The sequence below is a fragment of the Lepeophtheirus salmonis genome, chromosome 8 (assembly GCF_016086655.4).
Source record: "Lepeophtheirus salmonis chromosome 8, UVic_Lsal_1.4, whole genome shotgun sequence".
NCBI lineage: Eukaryota > Metazoa > Arthropoda > Copepoda > Siphonostomatoida > Caligidae > Lepeophtheirus > Lepeophtheirus salmonis.
Window position 1 is genome coordinate 2,414,231 of NC_052138.2, and position 11,954 is coordinate 2,426,184.

At 34.8% G+C, this 11,954-nt stretch overlaps 4 protein-coding genes across 10 annotated transcripts; 2 read left to right on the forward strand and 2 right to left on the reverse strand.

Moving 5' to 3' along the window:
- Positions 1 to 364: 364 nt before the first annotated feature.
- On the forward strand, positions 365 to 4,801 carry LOC121123553 (tonsoku-like protein). Of its 2 annotated transcripts, none has more exons than XM_040718677.2 (4): positions 365 to 860; positions 921 to 2,663; positions 2,718 to 2,798; positions 2,856 to 4,801. In XM_040718677.2, exons 1-4 carry the CDS (start codon positions 513 to 515, stop codon positions 4,674 to 4,676), a joined length of 3,993 nt encoding a protein of 1,330 aa, XP_040574611.1. In that variant the 5' UTR covers positions 365 to 512; the 3' UTR covers positions 4,677 to 4,801. The 2 variants fall into 2 exon arrangements, with proteins under 2 accessions (XP_040574611.1, XP_040574612.1); XM_040718678.2 differs by having other exon boundaries at positions 376 to 860; positions 921 to 2,651.
- On the reverse strand, positions 4,678 to 5,676 carry LOC121123556 (uncharacterized). The gene is made up of 2 exons (XM_040718680.2): positions 5,402 to 5,676; positions 4,678 to 5,332 (listed from the first exon to the last, which is right to left on the reverse strand). Exons 1-2 carry the CDS (start codon positions 5,615 to 5,617, stop codon positions 4,802 to 4,804), a joined length of 747 nt encoding a protein of 248 aa, XP_040574614.1. The 5' UTR covers positions 5,618 to 5,676; the 3' UTR covers positions 4,678 to 4,801.
- Positions 5,677 to 6,648: 972 nt separating this feature from the next.
- LOC121123557 (transmembrane protein 222) lies at positions 6,649 to 8,212 on the reverse strand. 4 transcript variants are annotated; one of them, XM_040718681.2, is made up of 5 exons: positions 8,055 to 8,212; positions 7,768 to 7,833; positions 7,518 to 7,632; positions 7,121 to 7,462; positions 6,649 to 7,052 (listed from the first exon to the last, which is right to left on the reverse strand). In XM_040718681.2, exons 2-5 carry the CDS (start codon positions 7,772 to 7,774, stop codon positions 6,971 to 6,973), a joined length of 546 nt encoding a protein of 181 aa, XP_040574615.1. In that variant the 5' UTR covers positions 7,775 to 7,833; positions 8,055 to 8,212; the 3' UTR covers positions 6,649 to 6,970. The 4 variants fall into 4 exon arrangements, with proteins under 4 accessions (XP_040574615.1, XP_040574617.1, XP_040574616.1 ...); XM_040718683.2 differs by having other exon boundaries at positions 7,518 to 7,690; positions 8,055 to 8,210; XM_040718682.2 differs by lacking the exon at positions 8,055 to 8,212 and adding an exon at positions 7,898 to 7,958.
- A 308-nt stretch (positions 8,213 to 8,520) lies between these two features.
- On the forward strand, positions 8,521 to 11,020 carry LOC121123554 (uncharacterized). 3 transcript variants are annotated; one of them, XR_011781348.1, is made up of 5 exons: positions 8,521 to 8,956; positions 9,018 to 9,200; positions 9,267 to 10,250; positions 10,325 to 10,489; positions 10,551 to 11,020. XR_011781348.1 is itself a non-coding variant. In XM_040718679.2 (3 exons), exons 1-3 carry the CDS (start codon positions 8,792 to 8,794, stop codon positions 9,927 to 9,929), a joined length of 1,011 nt encoding a protein of 336 aa, XP_040574613.1. In that variant the 5' UTR covers positions 8,521 to 8,791; the 3' UTR covers positions 9,930 to 11,020. The 3 variants fall into 3 exon arrangements, 1 of the variants encoding a protein (XP_040574613.1); XR_005866027.2 differs by having other exon boundaries at positions 9,267 to 10,489; XM_040718679.2 differs by having other exon boundaries at positions 9,267 to 11,020.
- The last annotated feature ends 934 nt before the right edge of the window (positions 11,021 to 11,954 follow it).

Here is an 11,954-nt window from a genome sequence, read left to right on the forward strand (position 1 = left end):
ATCACTAATATGATAAATAATATTAAAGATATCTTGTATAATCATTCCATGACTAGGCTACTAAGTTCATTCAACTGGATTTAGTTTGAACAGGTTCGCATGACTAGAGAGTTCCGGCACATCACTACAAAGCGTACTCTCAGGACTTTTTAACCCTTGTTGAAAATAAAAATATTACAATCACATCGATATAATGGAACATAAATAGTTGAATGTTCTTTCCAAGAAGGAGAATTGGTATTTACCTGATCGGTCAGTTATTGTAAAATGATAGTAATTTGTCGTTTGATTAATTTGTGAGTACGTAGCAACTCAACTCTAGTTGGAGTTCAAAATAAATATTATGTGTTATGATAATTTCCACACCCAACCTCTTGTGATTGCCGCGAAGAACCACTTCAATTCAAGGCTATTAATATAAATAATATTTATAAAATTATAAATTATAATAGTTCATTGATAAGATTAAAGACTCTCAATGGAAAAGGATCTGTAGTTCATCATCGCATACTATGCCTAGTATTAAAAAACTTCGCCGACTTAAAGAGAAGGGAGCTGGATCCGAAGAATCGGAGAGGGATCTCGTTCTTCAATTGGGACAAGAACTTCTATCCGAGGGACGCTTTGAAGAAGCACTTGTTGAATTTGAAGAACTCGAGGAACTCTCCAAGGAGAAGAACCATGAACTTCACACTTTTGCATGTCGAAAGGCGGGAGAGACCTTGGAGAAACTCAACAACTATGAAGAGGCCTTTAAAAAGATTCAGAAGTACCATGATTTGTCCGTGGGTGATCCGATTGAGTATCAAAGAGCCTTAACAACACTTGGGGGACATTTTCTCTCCAAATCAGAGTATCTAGTAATAATGTCTATTCATTCCTATGTATTGGTTCAAATCTATAATTTGTTGCTTTTTTAGGTATATGATATTGAATCCCAATTTACGTTTGATTCTCCAGAGATATGCGATTACCTTATTAAGGCTGACGATTACTGCCGACGTGCTGAAAACTCCATCCAGGATGTTCTTGATCCAAATGTATCGAATAAAGAGAAAGAAGAGATGAGATCAGCTATATATGCTAATCGATTTCAAATATATTACCTTCACAAACGCTTTGAATCCTCAGAAGATTTCTTTCATAAGGCTGAAAAAATCATGTTATCATACAAGTTCTGGGATCGACTCATAAGTCTCTATGAAATTCGATCCACTCTGGAACATAAGTCTGGTAAACTTGAGAATGCCTTATTATATATTGATCAAGCAATGAAGGTCACTGGATTTAACTCCCGAAAGGAATTTATTCTTCGTGACAAGGCTATAATTTTAGTGGACCTAAGATCCTTTGACAAGGCGCAACATGTATTAATTGATGCATATAAATCCGCCAATCGAGATTTTCGTGACTCAATTAAATCCATTCTTAAATGTGTTTGTAAAATCCTTACAATATTAGATCAGAATGAAAACGTGTATGAAGTAAAGAAACTTGAGCATCTGGGAGATATTTGTGTTAGTGTTTATGCTTATCATGCAGCTCTATGGTATTATGATACTGCAGTAAATCGTTTAGACCCTGAGTCTGAGGATGATAGAGCTGTACTCTCTGGACTCTATACCTCTTTGGCCATGACTTATAAGGATCTGAAAATGTTTAATTTAGCCTCAGATTTTTACATGAAAGAGTTGCATCTCACGAAAGACGTTCCTGAAGAGGCTTTTAAAACCCTTATGGCCCTTACAATCACAACAGAGCTTGAAGGGAAATCTTACAAGGCTATCAAGTCACTCTTCATGGAAGCTCGGTCTTTAGCTAAAAATTCAGGAAATTTATTGAGGGAACTTCACTGTTTAAATGAGTTTATTCAGTTTAATGAACGAAGAAAGGAAGAGGATTCAGATGTAACGGAAATAAAAGGGAAGTTTGAGGATCTAATGAATGAAAATAGTTTAACCCCAGAGGATATAACTGAAGCAGTAGAGGAAAAGAATGAAGAGGAGGAGGAGGAGGATGAATTTGACATAGATGATCTCATTTACAGAATAGATTGCAATAACAAAAGGGCTAAACGAAAAGGATCATTGAAAAAAGATTTAAAAGGAGAAACGGAGCTCCATAGGAAAGTCAAGGTTCCTGGAAATGAAAGGGAGGTAGCTCGCTTGATTGCCCAATCTGGGTGCGTTGATATCGAAGACAATGCTAATTTTACTCCACTGCATGAGGCATGTAATCATGGACAACTCGAGTATGTCAGGATGTTAGTGTCGGCTGGAGCTGATGTGAACAAAGAGAGTCGCAAAGGAACTTCACCGCTCATTTCTGCTGCTCTTAATGGCTATGTGGATATAATAGAGTATTTATTAGATGAAGGAGCAAAACCTTACCATCAAGATAATGATGGTTGGTCATGTTTAGACCACTTAAAAATGACGGATTCGGATTCAGAGGATGTTCACTTTAAAAAGTTGTGTTCACGTTTAAGTAGAGCTATCCAAACCAAAGTTGCTTCCGGACTTAGACTGGATCCGAAAAGAGAAGAATCTTCTGGTCTCATAATTGTATGTCAAGATTCAGATGAAGAGGATGCTCCTCGCAATAACTATTCATCCTTCAATAAGCAACACTCCTCTCTCAGAAGCATGAAAGTAAATGAAAAGGTAACATTAAATGTGCATATTCATTTGTAAATATATGCAATTTATATTCTTTAGATTACCAAGTATGGGGAAAGGAACTCTGTCATGACAAATGAGTTTTCTAAAAGGAATCACAAGGAAATTTTTTCTTCTAGAGTATGTATCCATTACTTACAACGTACCTGTATTGTAACTAAACGTTTATAATTATAGGGAGCTACTGATTATCGTAAGGCAATAGCTTCCTTAGGATGCAGTGGTGCCTCAGGATCGGGGTCCATCATTAATCCATCTTCAAGCTCAGTCATGTCAAAAGCTGAAAAAATATATTCCAAAAATGTAATTTCTGAGAAGGAATATAAATTTGTTAATTCACTAGACAAGGATGAATGGCTGGAAGAGGATATTACTCCCAAGAGAAAGAAAATTAACCACAGGGGGGATGAGCCTATACCCAAAAAATCTCGTCAAGTTGAAAATAATGGTTTTTTTACAAGGAAAAAATTAGTTGACAAAACCGAGCGATCGTCTCATTTTCTTCCAAGTTCCACACTTAGCAGAACAAGTGGTTCTTCTTCTTCCTCATCATCACTGAATAAGCCCTTACCAACTTCGGTACCCCCACATTTTAATTGTGCAGTTAAGCCTCTCCATCAATCAACTATATCAAATTCAATTATGTCATCCATGAAAAATCTTGAAGTCAGGAAAGTGAAAGTTAAAGTGTACGAAAAAATGTTTTTGATTCCAATACCCAATAAGAATCTAAATGCTGAATGGTTAGCAAATGAGGCTTCCAAAAGATATCATAGTTCGACTGGACAACGACTCCTCCTCAAATTAACTACAGAGGATGGAGCAGAAATATATGCTGAAGATCCTCTTTGTTCCATAATTGGTCCGAACATGGAGCAATTTATAGCAGTCACGACGCAATTAAATTCTTCAATTTCATTAGAAAAGTTTTATGCTAAGCGTTGCAAGGAGTTAAATAGAAATCGACATAAGCCTCTTTTAGATGCACTCATCTCCGCCATAAATACTGGTTCATTTTCTCTTCCAGAGAAAATTCCTTTCCATATGGATGACTTAGAACCTATTTTAGAGACACTGAACTATGGAATGTCCTCAAAGCTCAAAGAGCTCTCCATTCCATACAACCATTTGTCTACATTAAACTTTCAATCCGCCTTTTTTAGTCTTACAGGGCTGAAAAAACTCAATCTTTCCAAATGTGAACTACAAGGGCATCATTTAAAGGACTCCCTTCCACAGTTACCCATTCTTAAAGAATTGGATGTAAGTTATAATGATTTGGGAGATGAAGCTCTCAATGAAGCATTAGATCAATTTTCTTCCGTTACCGCTTTGAATATTAATAAATGTGGACTTTCCAAAGATTTTGAATTACCCTCATCTATAAGAGACAACTTAGTTAAATTGAGCATATCGGGAAACACGTTATCCAGGCATGGTATAGAAGAAATTGTTCGCTCCTTGAATCCCTCTGTTCTCCATTACCTTGATATTTCCTACTGTGGGTCATTTGAGAGTATCGAAAAACTTTTAGTTTTGCTATCCAAAGGACAATCTCAAGAATGTCCACTAGAGTATCTAGATGTTTCAGGTCTAGATCTTAAGGGTACAATATGTAGCCCTAACGTGCTTGATAGATTTACTCATTTAAAGAGTTTAAAGTTATCTGGGAATATGAACATTACGATGAACTCTCTACAAAAATTATTGGAAGGGCTATATATTCATAATATTCCTCTAGAAGCACTTGAGGCAGTGGACATTTTTTCATTATTCAGTGATGAAGATCCCAATGAGCATTTGGGACTAGTCAAAATCTTCGAACGTTTAGTGTCCAATAAAAGTTTAAAATGTTTAAAATTACATATGGAGGAAGAAGATTACTTAGATTCCCTCGTTCAAGATTTATCAAAAATCTGGAGGAATAACCATGGGCCCAACTCCAAGGTGGAACTGAAAAATCAAGTTCTCACACTTGAAACAATAAATAGTCTATGAGTTGTTATAGTTGTTGAAGACTTTTTTTTTTTATTATACGATTCCAAACCTCTGGAGATCCCTGTTTTATTCATTATTATTGTAATATATTTAAATCAAAATACAATCTGAATTTCGAAGAAAAATTAAGAGCCTTTCATCTTTTTTAATTCAGCAGCACTGATTTTTAACATTCCTCCGTCGAATTTCCCGACTTTTGTATTTATTTTCTCTGAGCGAGTCTGCTTTTTATCAGAGGGCTGTTTGCTTGGTTTCTTTTTGGCGAATGAATTCTTTAGTAATTGTTTTTCCCGTAGCTCCTCCTTCTCTGCTTTACGGATCTTTTTGAATTCTTCATAAGGGAGACACTTGTTTTTTCGTGGCTTTGCCCCAAGTCGAATGGCGAGTGCCTCCTCTGCATCGTCCTTCTTAACCTTATCAAAACCAGAAAGGCCAAATTTAAACACATCAAAACGAGCTTCTTTCATTGTTGTTGTTCTTTGGTTTTCCTCGCTCTTAGGAAGCCGTGATCCCTCCTCTTCCTCCATTTGTACGGAATCCTTTCTTTTGTGCTTCTTTTGAGGATCCACAAAGACGTGTATCTCTGGGGGAGGATGCGAGGAGGACTGAGTTGCAAGGGTGGAAATGATCCCTTCTTTTTTCTCATGTTTTTGACGCTAACATAAGACACAAATGAAATAATGAATACATCAGATTTTTGCCTTTGTAATTAAGAATTGACTTACCTCTTTCCTCCGTTTTCGCTTCTCACGCCTCATCACAGTTTTTGTTTTAAGTTCCTTGAGTCCAAATAGATCCTTCATTTCATCCAGATGTCTCTTTCCTTTCACTCTGCCATTATTATTATCCTTTGATTCACTCTTTCCATCATTTGAAGAATTTACAATTACTCCAGATTCATCATCAGAGGAGAAATAACCATCTTCATCGTCGGAAAACATATTCTCAACAATATATTTATTATCAATTCACATGGGTCAGATATTTATTTATATTATTACTTTGTTTGTTTTTATTGAGTGTTGACGTCACAGCTAGCGACTTATTTCAAAAACAAGGGCATTTCTATGCTATGGACTGCCCTAAAAGGGGATGAAACGAACTCTAAAATATAGTTATGTTTTTTATTGCTCTACTTATTTTCAGTTGTGTAAAAGAATATAAAGGGCCCATACATTTATGACGTCCGGGAAAAAGTACAATTTTTGATCCCCCCCTACCCCCTGTCTGTGTTTGTTCACAACTTAATACACCCCTCCGCTTGGACATCCTTAAATTCTTAGATCCCCTCCTGTATGTATTTGTAAATAAAATTAGTAGACAATAACTAAGTCTACTGCATTAATGCCATATTTAATTAAAAATGGGACAACATTATTGGAAAGATTTCACTAGTCTTTTTCGATGTGATGTCCAAGTACTTGGTCATTCAACTCAATGATAGCATCAAACAAGAGAATGTCTACCGAAAGTAAGGCTTCCCATATAATTCAATATAAACTTGTTGACATGGATTTCCATTCTAATAATGACTGTACAGCTTCATACTATTTTTATTCTTAAATCCTCAGCTATTCCTGAACTTTTATCCCTATTAAAAAATAGTTACTAATAAAATTGATGTTCATTGATGATATTTACCTGAAATTCATTCACATTGTATCAGCCATACGGAGTCTGCAGTCCATGCATAGAGACACACTTGTTTAAAACTTATTTTGATAATATAATTGGTACGGCTAGCTACTTTTACGGGTCATTTTTATAAGCATACTATCTTTTTTCTGTGGAGTATCTTGGTTGGGCAAATTTTACTACAATAACCATGTTTTATCACATTTTTGGAAATGTTGATGGGAGTAGTATAGCACGGCATTGGTACACGCTTGCTTTTTATAGGTTGAATTTTATCACATTATGCTACTATCCACCTTAAAATTTATATACAATCTTAACCAATTAAATGTGCATATTTGAACTTTTGACTAAAATAATGTTTTTATTCAATTTTTACTCATGTTGTCATTCTAATACAATATAGTATATACATTATTAGAGTTTATTTAGATATTTATGAGACATTTTCAATATAAATATTATACTACTCCATCTTGGTTGATTTAGAAAGGTCATTTAAGCTTGGTACATTAAAATCTTAACAAATTTAAGTACAATACATTGAAAACAATATTTAATACAAATTACAATAGTACTTTAACTTTTGATTAGTTAAACAGTATATTTGATGTTCAGAGTATAACTGCATTGTTATTTTGAATTTATTTATTCATTATCTAAACTGAGTAAAATATTGCCGCTATAATAATGGACCAAACGACGAGGGGCATCAAATACGTTTTGAAAAAACCTCGGCATCTATTTATTTATGAAGAAAGAAAATAAATGGAATATACTCCAATATTATTTGTATAATATGTTATTACCCAACAAATGAGCCTCTTAACATAAGATTCCAACAGACGTATACCATGTTCCAAGAGGTGGATCCCTTATAACCCATTGTATTCAAGGCATATGCCACATGACTATGACAGTTATCACAAATTATTTTATGTATTCTATGCGAGTAGACATCCGAAGCCTCGAGCACAGCGGCATCCCAAGCAGAAGCTCCTCCAATAATGGATTGAGAGTCAAGTTGCCAGTATTTTGTGGGATTACCAAAGGCCATATCATCTTCGGAAACATAGTAGGGTCCAGCAAAATCCCGAATAACACCAGAGGAAGTGGCAATCCCCGTGTGGCCAATGAAAGGAATGAGCCAACTAAAATAATAAAGTACGATATTTGAAGTTTTTAGTATGAATAATAGTACAGTACGATAGCAATGGGATTGGAGTCCAAACCACACAAAATGGATATCGGTGGTGATGAAAGTCGAGCTTCTCCAGATCCGTCATCTTTTCCTCCTTATCAAGTGGAACGCGACTATAAGCTATAATAATATTAATGTTGCTTATTATTGGAATAGTTAGTTGTTTGGCAAATCGCAACTGGGTCAAAAGTTAAAATTAAAAATGACTCAGTTTCATTTATTTGTATATTCAATGCATATAAATAAGATTCTTACAGGTCATTTAAACAATTAGATAGACTTTAGGTCCAACACATTGAGAAGTAATACGGATTTAAAAACCTAGATAAATTAATAAATAATAGTTATTGTCAACAGCGTTGAGGACGAAATACTCTAGAAATACTTGGAGGGGCGGGGAAGTAAACATAAATAAACGGACAGTTGGCAGCTCAGTGCTCACTTACGCACTGTAAAAAGGCCGCAATAGGACAATTTCTGAATTTATTGGAGGGGGGGGATCAATTGAATTTTTCTATTTAATATCATATATTATTAGCTACCTCGATGGGAGCATTGGATATGACTTCTATAATTGACAGCAAAGAATAAAAAATTATCAACAATTCCTTTAAAAGCTGGATCCAGAAGCTGCAACTTGCAAGTGATGGACGGCGCTGGATGTAATATAATATTTATTGCCTTTGTTCAGCAGCTAGTAGTACTAACGAAAAAGCTATGAAACAAAGTAGCAAAACGAAGACCACGTGATTAATATGTGCACAAGGGTAACGGTCGTCGTGGTGACGCTTTTTTTGTCCGCTAGGGTATACATGAATATTACTCCATAACTAACTAGGTAGCCTCTATGAACTTACCCTTTTATCCAAATGTACAAGGTAAGTTCTGGAGGGGGAAGATAAAGTTGCATATGATAAAATGAAAAATAATAACGTGACGTAATCTGTTGTATGATAAAAAGTGACATCTGACGTTGGTAAAAGATATATCCCCTATAGTTAACAGTCTCGTTGCCCATAATTATTTTAAAGCATATTTCTACTAACTACAAGTTGAAAAATGACGTTGAATGACTCATGACATCATTTCCAAACAGAAAAAGTGCGCTTCAAATTGATTTCTTCTTGATGGAATAACTTAAGTTCTTTGCTAGCTCGAACTACACTAAGGTTAAGAACTTATACAAGATTACTGATCACTTGAAAGAAAAGTTGTTCCAAGGAGTATTCGCAAGGAAAGAGCCCCATTATAATAAGCTGTATAAAACGTACATAAGACAATGAAGCGTATGCTCTTTGGATTATTCTTATTGAAACTCATTACTCTACATGTTGCTGGGAATGACAACCTAGTGGAAGAATCGAAAGATGGGTGGGTTGACCCGTTTGAGATGGGATATAGTTCATCTTCTGACTTTAAATCCGAACCTATCGTGGATTCGAAGGTTAGTGGGATTTATTATTATTGAGTTATAAGCTATTCATAATAATTTTGCTTAATTATAGGGTCAGGAATCTTCTTCTACCAACGGCGAACATGATTTGAGACTTTTAAGGATTGTCAAATTCTTTATCAGAGCATTAAGGGACTCCATGAGGGAAGAACAGCTATCAAATGGATCAAAAATTGTTTGGAAAACTGAGATGACGTTGAATTCGTATGAATTTCAACTCCTGGACTCATTTACCGTGAGTAAATAATAATTAATAAATACCTACATGCTCAAAAGTCCATTATAATATTATTATGAATAGGATCTGTCCTATTCCTCGACATCCTTGAGAGATATTGAAGATGCTCTTTTATCTGCCTTATCATCAGCAAAGCCCCTACAAGAAATCCCTCTTCCCCCAAAGTTACCTTACATTTCACTTCCTGTGTATGATCCAGAAGATCTCATGATCATCACTCTATTTGCACTCCTCCTCTGTCTTGGGCTTGCTTTATTTACTGGAATAATCTCCTATGGAAAATTTTTCGTTGGATTTATTGGACTTTGTTCCATATGGAAATGGATTCATCTTCGTAAGTCCAAACAACTTGATAAAGACATACCTTGTGAAGAAGAAGGAAGTTGGATTTCTGGGTATTTATATCCCACATGCAAAAAAAGTACAAAGGATCATTTGATGAATCCGAGTTATGAAGTTGCTCCAACACAAGCTCTTATAGACACACTAAGTGAAATATTTTTTAGACCTCTTCCCATATTTGGAGATCACCTTGGAAAGTTCTTTAATTCACTTTGGGGGGATAACGGTTTTTTTAGCGCAATGTTTGGATATGGATTCGTAATAATCTTTACTTTGATTTCGGTACCCTGCACCATTATAAGCCTGTTTTATTTTGGTGTTCCTAAAGAAAGAAAGATGAGTCTGACCGTCCTAATGGTGATAGAGTCGATAACAATAAGCTGAAGAGTTTGGAGGATCAAGTCCAAAAACTAACATCCACGATTTGTACTCTTCGCGAAGTTCATTTACAATCAATGGAGTATAACATGAATCGTAGAATGGAAGAAATAAAGATGTCCAGAGATACCCCAAGAAATGCATCACTTGCAATAAAACACAATGCTCCTATTCTTGAGGATAATCCCCCTTATAAAAAGCTGAAGGGTCAATACTATTCAGCCTATGAGGCGTCCCCAAGTTCTCTGAATGAGGAGTTGACCAAAAAGGAGGAAAAGGATGATGACCCAACAGTTGATGGAAGTAAAAGTGCGGCTCGGGTTGAAGGTAATGAAGATAAAATAACTACTTTATCTAGCAATCTCATACTCTCACCCCCAACCCATTTCAAAAATTCGAAGGATGATGAAGCCACTGCTAAGAAAGAAGATAAGGTCAAGGAGGAAGAAGTACAAGATATTGACGATGATGATGAGGATTTTGAGGTCATTTCGAAGAGTACTCCTCCTCCAGAAACGGAAGACGAAGAAATTAAGCAAGGACATGATTAATTTAGAAAACTTAATGTATTATCAATATTTATTTATAATATAATTATTATATTTATGTGTTAACATATTGCTGCAGTAGGTAAGAATGGAAAAAAAATATTGGACAATCCGTGTGTGAGTGTGTATTATATAGCTTTAATTTGTTCATCTTCATACGATGTCCATGGCTCCGATTTCATGAGGACTCTCATTTTTTCCTTGTGTTCCAGGTAGCTCCTTGAAAAGATACATCGTCAAAAGCCAGCAAGTTGTATCAAAAACTAGGAATAAATAAATTAATCACATTATTTTGACATCAGCACACTCTCATTTCCTGCAATATCAGTTCTCTTTTTGACATTAATTATTATTATTATAATTCATTTGATTAATATTAGTACTAGTATTATAATTATACATTCTGAAATTGTGATAAAATGAATAGGAATTGGGTTTTCAAACTTTATTTGTGTGTAAAATTGTATATTAGATTAACCCAAAATTTTATATTCCTTCATATATAAAAATATACATATGTTTAATTTGAAATATAGGTACACAGAGGTACATTTATGTTCGATATTCTTATTTCAATACATTCTTGTTTCTTTGATATCCAAGGACTTTTTAAAATAACTTAATCAATCAAGACAAAAACCCTCATGGATCTCACAAGATAAAAAGAAAACAATTGCTGTTTCTCATATACATATATGGCGCTGTTAAAATTCTTCTGAGAATACGTTAGTTTTTTAGTAAAAACCTGCAGACTGTCACACCACCTTGCAAATAATATATATTTATTAATTTTCTCATCCTCTATTGTATGTATGTATTTAAAATTTCAAGGGACCTCTGCATGAAATAACATTAAAAATGAAAAAGAAAATACAATTGTTATGTATATTTAGACGGGACAGTAATGAACAGATCATAATACGAACTAATAAGTAGCTTAAAAAATTATATAACACTTTGAAAAACACAGTTTCCATGCACAGAGAAAACATTTGAAAATCAACTTATTCGACAAAAAAATCCATTGTTTGAATTTGGATTTGAAGAGGCCCAAGTTATCAAACGAGAAAAGGTCATTTTCTGAGGCACTCCAGATACAGATAAGGGGCACCTCAGTGTGGTGTGGCACTTAATTAAGTCTTAACCATGGCAGAGTAAAATAAAACAACAGCTGACTAAGAAAAGATAAATCAATAGTGATGTAAATCCTGTGTATTTTTTAACTGCCCGCTTTTTTGGAATTGGTTGGTAATCTGAAGGATATATTTTTTTTTCGTCAGCTGTACTCATTATTATGTAACTTCTGAGTAGTGAACATCCCTTCCCAAATAGATTTAATTAAATTCAAAACTTGATTGAACATTCGTGTGTGCTCATAAACGACGGGAGAGTAACCTTGAGGATTTGTAACTGAATTATAATTGTAAGTCCTTGAATGACTCGGTGTAGAATTGAGGGGTTCGCTATCGTAGTAATTATTACC